Raw genomic sequence first — 15,861 nt, forward strand, 5'->3', positions numbered from 1 at the left:
CAGGATTTGACAATTTTGAGTTCTTGACTTGGCTGATAAGTTAAAAAAATTTTAACCGGATTATATGTATTAATATGAATTTTTGAGAAATATACTTGTTTTTATGAGTGTATCCAGTACAGAGATGTTTACTGGGAAAACAGTCGAATCTGAAATTTAGACAGCTGATAGAGATACTAATTGGTTTCGAAGAGATTCAAATGTTAAGTCATTACTATAAGTGATCAGTACCACTTGAAGACAAAATTCAGACTAAAATGATCAATGTCAAGGTATTAGCGCCAACCCCAGGATATGTCTTCTTACAGAACTAGAATGCGCACACACGCTTATTACACTGCCATAAAATATAAAAATAAAAACATTCTTCAAAGTACAGAGTGAAAGCAACACCCAGGGGTGTGAACAACGGAACGGACAGCGGAATGTTTGCCTATCTGCACATATACAACAGTACCAAAATTGTTTTTCAATAATCTCCCAGTAATATACAGTACACAACATTGTCATTTGTGGAAAAACATCCACTGTGTCAAGTTTGTTCTGTCCCAGGCCAAGCATCACTCGTTGAATGTGTTTTTCATAGCTTTAGGGTAGTCCAAGTGTAGCGCATAGCCCAAACAAGAGGCAAAGTGCTTGAGGTAGGTTCTGGAGAATGTCCATTACAATACCTCCTTCAAGAATGATGGCAGTAGACACTGGGTCAAGATGGAGATGATTTGGAGAGAGAGGCGCATCTTCACTGATGACAGTCAGCAACCCAACAGATACCTGGGCCCATGCCTCATTACTGTCAGAATCCTGTATACAACCAACAAAAAACCACATTACAACAAGTAAATGTTGATAGGCATTATCAATTGTCATCAAGTCATCTGTCCTGCCAACACTTCCCTCCAGCCTATTTTTATTTAAGTTTTCACTTTACACCCAGCTTAAGAACATGAAGGAAATTAAGCTCTGATGTCTGTCCTAATATACAATTTATTCAGATACTGTATATCACTCTGTGTGCTGCATGCTGTGACAGTTCAAGGGATACTTCACTTTAAAATGAAAATTCTATCATCATTTACTCACCCTCATGTTGTTTCAAACCTGTATGAATTTATTTCTTCTGCTGAACAGAAAGGACGATATTTAGAAGAATATCAGCTAACCAGAAAGTTTCTGGTCTCATTGACTTCCATGGTAGGAAAAAAATATACTATGGAAGTCAATGAGACCAGAAACTGTCTGTTCAGCAGAAGAAAGAAATTCATACAGGTTTGAAACAACATGAGGGTGAGTATATGATGACAGAATTTTCATTTTAAAGTGGAGTATCCCTTGAACTGTCACAGCATGCAGCCCATCTTTGTTCTGAACACACAGTGACATACAGTATGTGCTCCTATAAGATGTAAGAACTTACAAAAGAGGTGTTGTAGAAGTTACAGGGGTCATCACCAAGAAGAACAGAGATGCTTGGAGAACAAGGGTACGCACTGCTGTCACATCTGGTTTCTAGAAGTGGATAGAACAAATAAAGTTCAAGAGTTACAATACAAACATTCAAAAGTTACAATACAAACCCATTTTTAAAAGTTTATATGAAAAAGGTGTCACCATGTAGGGCTGGGCGATATGGCCAAAAAAAAATATCACGATATTTTTTTTTATATCAGTCGATATCGATAATTATCGATAAATGTCAAATCTTTATTTATTTCAAGTTTAAAGACAGATTTGTACTCCTAAGTGAAAGCTGTAGAAACCAGAGTGTTGTGTTTTTAAACTACTCTTTATTGTCAGAAGAACATATCATGACAAACACTTGCCAAACAGGTGAACATTTCACAAATCCGAGGTAGAACATTCAAACATTTGCCATTTTACCTTAACAAAATAAATATCTTTATTTCAGTAGTATTAGCTTGAGTTAGGATGCAGATTTACTTTATACAATTTATGTTCATTAACAAAAACAGTAACATCTGTTAAAAAAAAGTAACAACATTATTTTTATTTGGTAAAATGTAATATTCTTTAGTTTTATTAAAATTAACCATTGGTCATCCAGCATCATGCATTTACATCATGATAAGCACAGATAAAATGTAACTTTATGGTTTCTATGGTATTTATGAAAACCAGTAGCCTAAAATACATTATTAAAAACTGTAATTATATTCCATTAGTCCTTTAATACATTGTCTACATTAATACTATTATACAATTCAATATATATATATCCCACATTTCATGGTGCAGTTAATATTACTAGGCTAACGTTACAGTAACGTTAAATCCGTGGTAAATGATGGGAATGTGTCGACGGAGAAGCTTCTGACTGTATCGTTGCGCACAGTGCTTCTCCTGTTCGTCAGCGCCGCTTCATCTGCCTTTAAACTGGTTTAAATCACTGAGACATTTGTGTTCCTCGCTGAATTCAAGCGCTTCTCACTGTATCTCGTGAGGACCGAGAGCGATCAGAGTAAACGCGTCTGCTCTAGTGAACTCGCGCTGCGCTGCCGTTTGGACTTTGAGCCGAGCGGATAAACGGTCCGTGTGGCGCGCGGTTCAAATGAGATTCGTTCCGCTTTTGGCGCAAAAACATTATCGAACATTTATCGAACTCTTGATATCGTTTTATCGAGAAAAAATATATCGCGATAATTATCGTTATCGTTTTATCGCCCAGCCCTATCACCATGTATGCTTAACAGTGCAGAGAACAGCACAGACTAACACGTCTGTAGTTTACTGACCCTTGAATTAATTTGCTGCACAATTTCAGCCAGTTTCTCTCCAACAAAGTCATTCTCCAAGTTTGTCGTAGCTATCCGGTTGAACTCAGCAAACACCTACAAGACACAGAAAAAATGTAAGTGAGTAGACTGGCTTGAGCCAGAGTGGAAATTTTGGAAAACCTTTGGTTACCAGTCCTAAAACCTAAATACACACTTTGTCATAGGAGAAAACAAACAAAAAAGCATAGCAATATCAGTACGTACTTGTCTCTCTGTAAATAGGGCTGGCCAGCGCTCCAGGGTTTTCACTACAACTTCAGCCTCCACAATCTCCTGTCTCCGCAGTGGGAAGGTCTGGTCCATCTTAGATCCAATGACAGTTTCACTGGGGTTCCGTTTTTTCATTTCTTCAACCAGGAGCTTTCTTTCAGCCTCTAGTCTATCTTCATTCCTCTTTTGTCTGTAGAAAAAATACACTGCTTACAGGTCCACTGCATCTGCAAAAAATTATTTTAAGTGGAAATTTTAGGTGCAAGATGTAAGTCTTCGGTCGTCTAATGTGCATGTGTTTATATATATATATTCTCCAAAATGTTGTCTACTGTTATCTCACCTCCAGTGTATTGAGACCAACACTGACAAAGCAGCTGTGAAGAGTCCTCAAGCCAGTCGCCACACGCACTTCTGTAAAGGACAAAGAATGTCTTAGTTAAAACAAAGCTCCACTTACAGTGATGAGATTTGTAGATTAAAGACACATATGTGAATAATTTACAAGCATTACAGAATAATTTCTTGTTTTCCAATATAAATATAAAAAAGTATATATATATATATATATATATATATATATATATATATCCTCTTATATTAATATTTGAAGATTCAGATTGAGTTTAAATAATTTAAAAAAAATTAAGAGTATAAACAATCCTCACTTAAGTATAATTACAGAACAGCAACCACATTTACTTAAAAAAAATAATAGTACTTATTTGAAAGAAAGTGTTGTTTTTTTACTAACTTTATTACAGTTCATTAACCCTTTGTACTAAAAGCACAAGTATGATCTCATTTGAAAGCTAACACCTGGCAGTTGATTGTAAATGTAGAATTAATTATTGTCATAATGAAAAATAATTGCTTGAAAGTTTTGTAAAGTTATTAGAAATGTATTTTTTTATTAAATATCTTCATGAAAATAAAAATTTAAAGTTGACATTGTATCAATCTAGAAATGCACTGCTGCTCAAATTTCTGTGTTGTTAATACCCAACATTCGACCAATATACATCCACTGTGTCAACTCGGGGAAAACAAAAATTTGCTGTAGCTACATTTAAATTTTCACTTTCAGTTAAAATAAGATTTTTTAGGTGAAACCAAGATTGCACCATGGCTGTTATTTTGCTAATGTTTAACAAATGTTAGCTAATGTTGAGGCAGCAGACATAAACACAAATTCACACACAAATAAAACATAACTTGATTGAAAACTTACCTTAATATTCCACAAGCGATGAAATCGGTACATTTCCAGCAAATGCGTCAGCACAGTCGACAGGCACCACTGTTGTCGCGAGGAAATTGAACGTTGGTAGCTTCTACTGAGCACATGCTCACCCGAAAATGCGCACAGAATCTATTACGCATGCTCTCACATGTGCTCTCACAAGTGCCGCTTCTTCTTCTTTGTTTTTTCTGCACATTAGGCATTCTTTATTTCACTGCTGCCTCTCAATGGTTTAGTAACGTCATTGCATTCTTTGTTGCTACTTGCTTATTTCAAGTAAGCGTCACTCAAATGATTGAGTAACTTGTTATTTTCACCCTGCAATTGCCTTTAACTCAACAAAACCTAGTAAGAAGTATGTATTTTATATTACTGAGTAAAGTTTACTAAGTATAAGTGAGTCAGGAAAGCTATTGGATTTTACAGTGTTGGAACAAGCTTCTTTTTTTTCTTTTCTTTTCCGGCAAGACACTGATCCCAAACACAAAGCCAAATTATAGTTGGAACGGTTTAAGAAGGGGAATGTTCTACAAAGTCCCAGTCAAAGCCTGATCTCTGTCCAAATGAGAGTCTGTGACACTAAATTTGCAAATTGCATAATCTTCATCCTATTAACCCGAACAACCTGGAGCCAAGCTGTTTGGAAGAACAAGCCAAAATTACACCTCAACAGTGTGTGAAGAATGAAAGCATGTTTCAGCCATGGAATAAAAAATAAAGAAGGTAATTGCAACTTTTTATTTGACAATTCTGACTTTATCACAAAATTACGAGTATACTGTATATCTCACAATTCAGACTTTTTTCTCGCATTTCGGAGTTTATAACTCACAATTCTGATATTTTTCTCAGAATTATCCCTCGCAATTGTGAATTTATATCTCACAATTCTGACTTTTTTCCTGCAATTCCGAGTTGTAATTCGGACTTTTATCACAATTGTGAGATACAAAGTCTTAATTGCAAGCTTTAAACTCCCAATTGCGAGAAAAAAGTCAAAACTCTGAGAGAAAATCTGCAACTACCTTTTTTTTTCCATGACAGAAACACGCTTCCATGGAGCTCTTACAATTCTCAACACCAGAAGACACTACAAAATAGTAAACTGTGCTTTTTACATTTTTATTTTATTTATATCGTTTTATATTATATTTCTACTTATTTTTTTATGTTTTAGAAGAAAAAAATCTCATTACTGTAAATGAAAAAAGTGCTTTGAAATAGCTTGTTAAGTAAACAAATGAAACCAGTGGGTTCTGAAGGGTCTTTTGGTAAAGCACAGTATGTGGTAATGTAACGGCACAATGGCACATCTTAAACCCACTCCCACTGAGCTGAGTTCTGCAGTGCACACTACGAGCAGAGGATGTCTGCTATAATGACTCGTCTCGCAGCCGTCTGATCATTTGATCATATTCACAGCTCATTAGGACAGCGATGTGTCAGAAACCTGTCCACAGGAACCCACAATTAAAATGTTCTTTACTGCACCGCAAACATGTCAACAGATCACAGCATGAATTACTAAATCTGACCAGACAGTGAAGGGAGAATTAAATCTTTTTGGTTAGCAGAATTTATTTGTCAAATCAAGCGAAGCCTATATAATCCTTAAGTTTGTTCAATTTGAGTTTTAAAGAGGCCATGTCATCAATGTTTGTCTTGGTTTTTCCTTATAATGTTAATCAGTTTTTTTTTTTTTTTTTTTTTTTTGCTTCAATCAGTTTAATATGACCACTTTTGATTCTCTCTTCAGTCCTTTTGTAAACTGCGTCACTTAATATTCTTTGAATTCAGGTAGATGTAAACAGGATTCAAAGATTGTGTCAACAAAGTTGTTCATTGAAATGATTACACATGTCAGTCATTTACATGATCACAAATATCAATTATTTGTACATGTCTGTTTTTGGTTTAATTTCATTTTATTTTGAAATTAAGTCATACTCCCTGCTTCCTAGTCATGTGATTCCTTGCCCTCGTGTGATCATGTCTTGTGTTTCCCTAGTCTTGTAGGCTTGTTCGAACCGCCATTCAATTCTGATTAGTTGTTTTAGGTCATGTGTTTCTCTGTTCTGTTTTGTGATTGGTTCATTGTTTGATTATTCACTGGTGTTCCTTGTTAGTCATTAGTCTTTGTGTATATAAATAGCCTTCACGTTACTGTTGTTTCTTGTCTAGCTTTCTTTGTTGTAACTGCTGTTTGGTGAGTTTCTGGTTTTATAGGTTATGGTCAAGTTTATTTTTAAGCTCAACAAAATTACAGTTTTTACTATTTTTATAGTCGCCAAACTTTTGAACACTAGTGTATGCTTATGTCTTCTCACTAAGAAATCTCTAGGTCACATGTCGCCCCTAAATAAATAAAAAAATTATATTAAAGAAACTGAAGGTCTTATTTCTCTCTTTTGGATTTTGGGGTGAAATATGACCCAGACAATTTCTTGACGGGTTTCATGAGATCCACCCATGTGTGCTAGAAGTACTCCTTACGTAAGAATACCTATGAATACTAATGAGATGAGCAGGAAAGCTAGAGCACGTTTAGCCTAGATGGTACATTGAGCTCTATTATATCAAAAGATCAAGGAAAACCATGATTTGACCCCTTTTATCAGAGAAAGTGTTGTGTGTGTCAGGGTGTTTTAGTAGAACTATCTGCATCTATATGCAAAGTTTCTGCTAAACGCTTAATAGTCTCCACATGAATGGATGGATAGATTGTGTGCTGGAAAAGCCCTGCTGTCTGGCCAAAGTTACAAAATTTAATTGTATTGATCAAGCGGTGTTTGAATAAAAAGATGAGGATGATGGACGTACAGGAGTGGGGAGAGAGAGGAAAGGAGAGTTTCCATAGCGATGTCCTTGCAGAGGTTTCCAAGTTGGAATGAATGGCAGCCATTCAGTCATTCATCAGTCATTCTCTTTATGAAGAGAGGCACTCTGTCTTATTAAATACGAGCAGTCTCCTTCCTTCCCTCCTCCTCGTCCAGCTCACACTCATTCACCTGCAGTCACGCTCTCCATATGCTAACATACAGCATCATTAGTCATACAGGTTACGGCACATCCTGAGGTTCAGTGTCAGGGTGAAAGGACTGTGTTGATGATGCTGAAATTATGCGTCAGAGGATGTCCTGTGACTGTGTGTCTGCCCAGAGGAAAAGTTCATTGCTCAGAGGTTGCTCAGTAGAATTCAAGTTGAAGTTAAATGTCCCACTGAAATGTGCAGAAACAACGAAGTCATTTGGAGTTTGACTTTCCTTATTCCGTTTATTGGAGCAATCGGACGTATGCATTCCTGGCTCAACCAATGGCTTGATTTTGGGGCGGGACTAACTCTGTCTGTTGTTATTGTTAACCAAAACTAAAAAATGGTTTCCAATAATTGAAATAAAGCTGAAATAAAATAAAATCTAAATATTATATGTTTTTTTTTTACTTAAAGTATTAGAAAAGTTGCCTTGTCAACTAACTGAAGAAACGTTGAAGTACTTTTCCTAAAACTGGAATGAATAGCAATACTAAACAAAAACTAGGTTTTAAAAAAAAGAACAATATAAAAATAACTAAATTATTAAAACTTTAAAGTTTAAAGCAAGCTGAAAAGTATAAATGGTAAAAGCTAATTCAAAATATTAATAAATAATAATAATGTGGAAATAACTTGTTTGGGAAACCGGTTTGGAGACGATTATTATTTTTGCAGTTCTTTTTTCAAATGTTATCTTTATTGGAGCTCGGTTATATGCTTCATTAGCTTTGTCTCAGACATTTCTCCTAAAATTACTTGGGAAAAATAAAAATAGACACAAATAAGGCAGTTTGTACAGTACACCATAATCTAGCAATGCTGGACCAAAATTGGTTGGTTGAAATTATGTATTTCTTTCGGCTTGCATTTCTATTTTAGTCTTTTTTGTTTGTTTGTTTTAGTATCTGATATTTCAAACATAAAACACACCTACAGAACTACATTATGAATTCAATTAATATTAATAAGTACCTTGACTAGGCTGAAGGTTGCCAAATGTAAGTTTGGCTCAATTAATATTCATGAAATAAGCCATCAGTGTGTTGTGACATCACAAATAATTCAAAACTTCTTTTTTTTTTTTTACTTGTTTTGTGTCCACAAAACAAAGAGCTATAAAATGATTTTGGCTTGCATTAGTTAAATTGATCTCTGATTATCAGATCTATGAGAAATATTTGAGTTCATATTGAAATCTCTGATTTACTTTATTGCAAAATCTGATAGATTTAGAATTCACAAGAGATGAATAAGAGATTAAAACTTACTCTTAAACATAAGTATCTATTTGAACTTGAAACAGGGGAGATATTAAAGTGATCACAATTTCATTACTCTTTCCTGCTAGTGTGTGTGTATGTTTTGTAACATTATAGTTATATAAATGAACATCATAATTACACATAGACAATATTACTGCTACCATAATTAATTACAATAATGTGTGGTAACTGCCTTCAATCATTCCTTCTAATGCTTCCTTTAAAGGTTCGTTCTGGTTGCTACATATCAACTATTAAACAAATGTTATGTACAGTTGCTGCAATTATAAATATTATTGCTCCATTTCACTATTGGGCTTGGCAGACAGCACAGTCGTGACAAGTAATAGGTCTTTCTGATGCTGATGTTAAGTTAGACAATTGCCGTGAGTGACATTCATCATTCCACCTGTCAAATATCTATTGTCTAAAGCTCTTGTCACACTCCTGCATGAATATTTTCTAGGGAATAATGCGTTTTGGAGATGTTCTGTGCCTGCGGTGGCTTTAGTGCACTGTTTTTTTGATCGACTTTCCTCGTTGAACCTTTGTTGCATTTATTTGCTCAGCCAGCGGTTGAACTCACTCAGGTTATTTGCGGACATGACATCTTAGCAATGACATCTTTGAATTTGCAGTCCTTGAATGTTGTCCTTACTCTGTCCTCACTAATGTCATCCACAAATCCCATCTAAGCCCACAGTACACCGTTGAAGGGAAATTAGCCGAAGCTCTCCTGCATTTTAATGTTCAAATGAGGTACTGATGGATTAGCAAGCAACACTCTGTCAGAACAGTCTGTAACTGTTTTGTGCAGTCAAAAATTAAAATGTCAGCTCTGTGATTTATACAGCGTTCATGAAAGTGACAAAGACGGACTCATAAAAGAGAAACCGAATTTAAAAAGGCTGCTTTCCCTTTGTCTGCTGTAGTGGTTTCTCATGGACAGTCCTTTATAGTCTACCTGAGAGAAAGGCCCACCGGATTTGATCAACAATTTCTCTATACAAACTTTTTTTAACTATAAATGTCACATAAAGAGCAATACATAGGAAAGAAAAACACAAATTAGCTGCTTCAAGTCAACAATGTGATTGAATGGAGAGCAATTTAAGGCTAAAAAGGTTAGTTTACCCAGAAAAGAAAATTCTGGCATTAGTTACTCACCCTCGTGTCGTTCAAAACCCATTAGAGTTTCGTTCATCTTTGGAACAAAAATTAAGATTTTTGTAATTGTGTGATATTTCTGTCTCTCCATTGAAAGTCTGTTCACTCAAAATGCTGATGGTTGAAAACATTCATAAAGAGATTGTACAATAAATCCATATTATTCCAAGTCTCCTGAAGAGACACAATCACATGAATCACTGTAAAAAAAGAAGAAGAAGAAAAAGGCCAAATTCTGACAGTAACATAGACTACTGTTTTCCATTAAACCAGTAATATGCTGTAGAAAACAATGCATTCTGGGCAATATTTAGTTTAGTTTATTTGTTTAGCACATGTTTAGTACAAGTACAAAACTATGCAAGGAGGGAACGAAGCCACTCTAGGCTTGTACAGAGTTCCACTCCTATTTTACACAGTGAGCAACTGCTGTTAATTTACTGTATTTATGTATTATGGTTTTGTACTGTAGTACGCAATGCATTATGGGCTGGTGCATTTTTGAAGTAAAAGCATAATGGCACTGAATGGGTGTTTCACATAATTTTGTGTACTAGCTTCCTATCCGGAAAATACTGTATTTCGTTTTTACTGTAATAAGCTGTAAAGCAATTTCACAGTATTCATACCGTATTACAGTCAATTGCTGGCGACTCTGCTGCCAGTACTTTACAGTTATTTTACAGAGAAATGTTTGACAGTTCAGATTTTATTTAGGCTTTATTAACATATAAACATTCATCAGTGAACGTACATAGAGCACTCAAATATGGTAAATAGAAGCTCAAGCATGTTTGCTTGATGTGCAAGAACCAATCAGGTTCAGTCTCTTGTATCACGCAGCATGTTTGAGCTTCGGCAAGAACCAATGAGGTTTGTTCTTGCGTGTTAAGGAGGTTCGGTGACCTTACTTTTGCCATGTTTAAGAGCTCTATGTATGTTTGTTGAGTTTTTATGTGAAAAATATATTAAATCTGTTCATCATATAAAACGATCACGTATCTTCATGAGACTTGGATTAAACTTCTCGATTCAAATGGATTTTTTTATGATCTCTTTATGAACATTTTGAACTGTCATAGGTGAATAGACAGAATAGACAATGGGGGTATAGAAGAAGTATCTCAGATTTCATTAAAAAGAAGATCCAAAGTCTTATGGGTTTGGAACGAGAGTGCATGGGTGATTGATGACAGACTCATTTTTGGGCAAACTAACCCTTTAAGAAAATGTTAGTTAAACAAATTAAAATGATTTTATTTTTCGGTTCAACTCTTTCAAGTTCAGTGCTTATTTTTGATTTGGGGCCTGAGTCTTGAGTCTTAAAATGCCATAAAAATCAGTTTTATCAAATTAAAGGTCATTAAAAAGTTTTAAATATCATAAATTGCATATTTATCCTTGTAAGAGGTCTTAAATTTGGGGATGAAAAACAGAAATGCAGCCCGATGTGACTATTACATTTCTAAAGGCTGACATGCAGTTAAATAAATGTGAGGGCCTCATATTTTAAAGTAAAAAAGCAGCACTGTTGCGCATTCTACAGGCCCACGGTTTCAGAGCAGTTTGCAACCAATGAATGCCATGCATTTATGGCAAGTGATTCTTTATGATATACTGTTAGTAGTAAATAATGACAATGTTACACTCTTAGAAGAGTAGGCTCTATTTGGAACCTTAAAGTGTTCTGTCTGGCACTTCATAGAACCTTTTATGTTTAACCCTAACCTTTTAATTTTAATTAAATGTTATGAACTAAACAGCTTGTAAACATGCTTTATCACTAGAACATTTTGAAATAACCTATCAAACATGTAAGTATTATGTAATAATTTAAGACATTTCTCCTTATGTAGAAAATTTTCGTCCTAAATTTGATATATGATGATATATGACTTGTATGTTATATTACAAGTCTTTTGATGTCATAGATAGAAACAGAGCAAAATGTAAATCATCACTCACTGAAAATCGCACAAGACGCTTACTTGTGCCGTTTACATCCAGATTCAAACATAGCAGTGGGCTTTCATTTTCCTCACACATGCTAAAATTTGGTCTGTTCCTCGCTCACTTTGGAACTTGGCAGATGTGGCCATAGTGAACCACTGAAAAAATAACATAATTTGAATATGGAACAATATGAGGGAGAATAAATGATGACCGAAGTTGAATTTTTGGCTGAAAAATCCCAATAATCCCATATGTGAGCTTCAGAAAAGATCTTAACAATGTCTCGCACTGTTCACAGATTTGACAGGATATCAAAGTCTGCAATCAGCTCAGACATTTCAATATGAATATTTCTCATTAAGTTATTCTGGTTATGCTATCCACATTAATTCATAGCTCTATTCTCGTATATTTGACAAACAAGAGACAAAGTTGATCTATAAATGAAAAGCAATCGAGAACTTTATCATGAAGACTCTATCAGATGTTTTCCAGTGATTTGTATTGGTCAAATAGTGTGTTTGTGCGCATGTGTGCTGTGCACATTGTTGTCAGCATGTCTCTCTGCTTCAGTCTCCTGCTTTAATAAACCTCCCGGAGTTCATATCTAATTGTGAGTGTGTGTGGATGACAGAAAGAGCAGCTTGTCTCTAATACTGTGTGACATTTACTCACACAATTTAATTAACTCTCCAATATCAGCCAGATTTCTCTCCCTTTTCATCTCGCACACACACATGAGCACACACACACACATTTGGTGTGTACATACAAAATATGTTAATTTGAACCGAGAGTTGTTTGCACTATGGAAGTTTTAAATGCCTTTAAAATGCCTTTTCCTCTGTGTTTTGGGTCCAATCCAAAGTGATTTTAGTCACATGATCACAAGCCTCAACCCAATGCTATGCAGGGCAGGCTTCCTCGCTGAATGTTTGAGTGCGGAAAATGTGAGATTATCAGCCACAACAGGCCGAAGTGAAGAACATTTATTATATTGTTACAATGGCACCTGTCAAGGGGTGGGATATACCTAATCAAATTGGTTCAACGAAAGACAACCAGTGAACTTGCGTCAGGGTCATGGGGGCTAGGGCTGGGTATTGACACAAATGTCATGATTTGATACAATTTTACTTCACAAGATTGTGATTCGATTCAATTCCGATTCTGATTCCATTCATATTCATATATCGATTAATTGGGGTATGTGGCAAAAAGGATCAGCTAATGCTGTAAATATACAGGGAAACCCAGTTGGTATGGTACATTACAATAATATTAAAGGTTAAAATGAACTGATTTGTATACTTACACAGTTTTTATAACATGACAATTACAGTATGATATATATATATATATATAAAAATTTAAGTCTAAACATTTAAATAGTGGCTGTCATAAAAACATGTTGGATTTATTCAAACATGCATTGAAAAACATGTTAAATAAAAATACAATGAATATTCAATATAGTGCATAGCAATAGTTCATGTTTCTAGCTGATAAGTTTATGGACATTGAATGGCTTTGCTGAGGTAAACATTACGTGACATCGTTTACAAGCTGTTTTATTGACGTCTTTTCACGGTTGAAACACTGATTGAGTGATTATGTGACATGATACGGATTTCGGTAAGTTGCACTGTATCTTTCAACATACCTTCTGATGTTCCTTCATGTTTATTTAATAGTAAGGCAGACGAGATGATCAGTTCACATTCTCTGTGCTGCTCCTTAACTTGAAATGAAGTGCTACAGCGATCTGTCAAGCGGCTTTAAAGAGCATCAAAACTGTATTTATGGTTTGGATTTTGTAATAATATTGAGAGAATTTGAAACTATGTTTCATATCAAAAGTAACAAAACACAAAGCTTATTGCGATTTATTGGATGGGAGGCAACGCAATTGTGTGCATTCATCAACAAAACAGCATAGACTAAATACTTGATTCTTATTAGATGAGAAATCAATATTTTTAACCCAGTCCTAATGGGTGCCCGAGGCTCATTGATGCACGCTGGGAGCGAAGGCTTGCCCGTCTGGTCCGATCACACAGAAGAGCTACTTTAGCTCAAATTGCTGAAAGTCTGGCCATGATAGAATGGTGTCAGAACACGGTGCATCACAGTTTGCGGTGTATGGGGCCGTGTAGCTGCAGACGGGTCAGAGTGCCCATGATGCCCCTGTCCACCGCCGAGAGGGCCACGTTTGGGCATGTGAGCATCAGAACTGGACCATGGAGCGGTGAAAGAAGGTTGCCCTGTCTGATGAATCACATTTTCTGTTAGATCTGGTGGATGGCCAGCGTGTGTGTCATGTATCTAGGGAGGAGATGGCACCAGGATGCACTGTGGCAAGATGGCAAGCCGGTGAAGGCAACGTCATATTCTGGGCAATATAATGCTGGGAAACCTTGGGTGCTGGCATTCATATAGATGTTACTTTGACATGTGCCTAAAGATTGTTGCAGACCACGTACACCCCTTCATGACAATGGTGTTCCCTGATGGCAATGGCCTCTTTCAGCAAAATAATGCACCCTGCCACATTGCAAAAATTCTTCAGGAATGTTTTTTTAGGAACATGACAAAGAGTTTAAGGTGTTTCCTTGGCCTCAAAGTTCCCCGGATCTCAATCCAATTAACAGATTTGCTGTTAATGTCTTAAGGGAGGAAGGTGGTGATGATTCTCTGGGCTTTTGTGGGGACCAACCCATAGATGATGTGTTGTGACTATTTAAGTATTTGCTGTATATTGCATATGACATGAATCCCGCATGTTTGCTGATCTACACAGCAGTCAATTTCCCTGCCCTTAAACATCAAATAAAAACAAGGCAATGTGATTGGCAGTTTAGCATGTTAGTCACGCAACCCCCTCATATCTGAATGCAAAGTTCTTGGTCAAAAATGAGCTACAGTATGTACCAGACCTAATGGTGATAGCCAAAACATGGCTTGTGAGACTAACAGCCTCTCTAATGGTCTAATGAGAGTGAGAGGACAGACTGTGTTGTTGACTAAGGACTGAGGAGAGTACCAGCATTTCATCTGAGCTGCTGCTATGCAAGAATAATCCTAGTACTGCAAAAAAAAAAAAAAAAAAAAGCACAGACCTGCTGGAACTGACACTGGCTCACTTTGAACTGGCTCGGTCTCCTTCAGAACTGTCTATTGATTTCTAGGTTCTTTGCTGCACCAATACATAGATGTTTCTCTAAAACATCAGACTGTAAAACCCTTTTTGTTCTAATTGGATTTTTTAAGAGATATGTGCAGATATTTATATTAATTATTATAATATATGTTTTGCATTGTTTATGTAATTTTGTAGTATTTACTAATATTCTATTCATATTAATATTCAGCTCATCATTTCAGTTCATTTTAATTTTAGATATTTTTATATTATATAATTTTTTCAATTTAGCTTTATTTTTATTTCAGTTTTAGTTATAATAGTTCTTCAACTTCAACTTATTCTATTTCAGTTCATTGCTAAGGCAAAAAAATTTTTTTTAAATGCTTCTATGATTTATATTGCATTTCAGCTTTATTTCAATTAACAACGTCAACAATGATTTTTTTTTTTATAGTTTTAGTTTTAGTATAGCCCCATTGTTCAGATATACAGGTAGCCAGAATCATTCAATTTCGATCCCTAATAAATGATCGTACTGTACCTTTTCACTCTATGACCTGATGACAGCAAAATCTCTCTCTCTCTCTCTCTCTCTCTCTCTCTCTCTCTCTCTCTCTCTCTCTCTCTCTCTCTCTCTCTCTCTCTCTCTCTCTCTCTCTCTCTCTCTCTCTCTCTCTCTCTCTCTCTCTCTCTCTCTCTCTCTCTCTCTCATGCAGTCTGTCTGAATTATTTACGCACTGTTATTGAGAGGATTTTTACTTACAGTAGAACAACTCTGAGGAAACCAGAAGAACACATACATGTTCAGACGTTCAGAGTTGACATGCAGGAATGTAGGCGTTTCTTTGCATATTTATACACGTATGCAGCCATTTAGTCCTATTTCAACTTCTTTTTTCTTTCATTCTTATAGGAAAAGTCAGAGAATTGAAAATCCATATCATTTTCTCACACTCATAAGGAAATATTGTATGACTCTGAACAATCCCTTTATATTCACTAATTCATATCCTCAGTTTCAACAATCTCTCTTTACTTTCTCCTTTAATGTGCCT

General features: G+C 35.6%; 1 protein-coding gene across 3 annotated transcripts; it reads right to left on the bottom strand.

Moving 5' to 3' along the window:
- Window positions 1-272: 272 nt before the first annotated feature.
- LOC307000912 (uncharacterized protein) lies at window positions 273-4,280 on the bottom strand. Of its 3 annotated transcripts, none has more exons than XM_079616868.1 (6): window positions 4,234-4,280; window positions 3,346-3,416; window positions 2,997-3,229; window positions 2,751-2,846; window positions 1,415-1,506; window positions 273-801 (listed from the first exon to the last, which is right to left on the bottom strand). In XM_079616868.1, the coding sequence occupies exons 3-6, from the start codon at window positions 3,135-3,137 to the stop codon at window positions 753-755; spliced, it is 378 nt and encodes a 125-aa protein (XP_079472994.1). In that variant the 5' UTR covers window positions 3,138-3,229; window positions 3,346-3,416; window positions 4,234-4,280; the 3' UTR covers window positions 273-752. The 3 variants fall into 3 exon arrangements, with proteins under 3 accessions (XP_079472994.1, XP_079472995.1, XP_079472996.1); XM_079616870.1 differs by lacking the exon at window positions 273-801 and adding an exon at window positions 1,083-1,120; XM_079616869.1 differs by lacking the exon at window positions 4,234-4,280 and having other exon boundaries at window positions 2,997-3,192; window positions 3,346-3,404.
- Between the last annotated feature and the right edge of the window lie 11,581 nt (window positions 4,281-15,861).

Source organism: Phoxinus phoxinus (genome assembly GCF_949152265.1).
Source record: "Phoxinus phoxinus genome assembly, chromosome: 6".
NCBI lineage: Eukaryota > Metazoa > Chordata > Actinopteri > Cypriniformes > Leuciscidae > Phoxinus > Phoxinus phoxinus.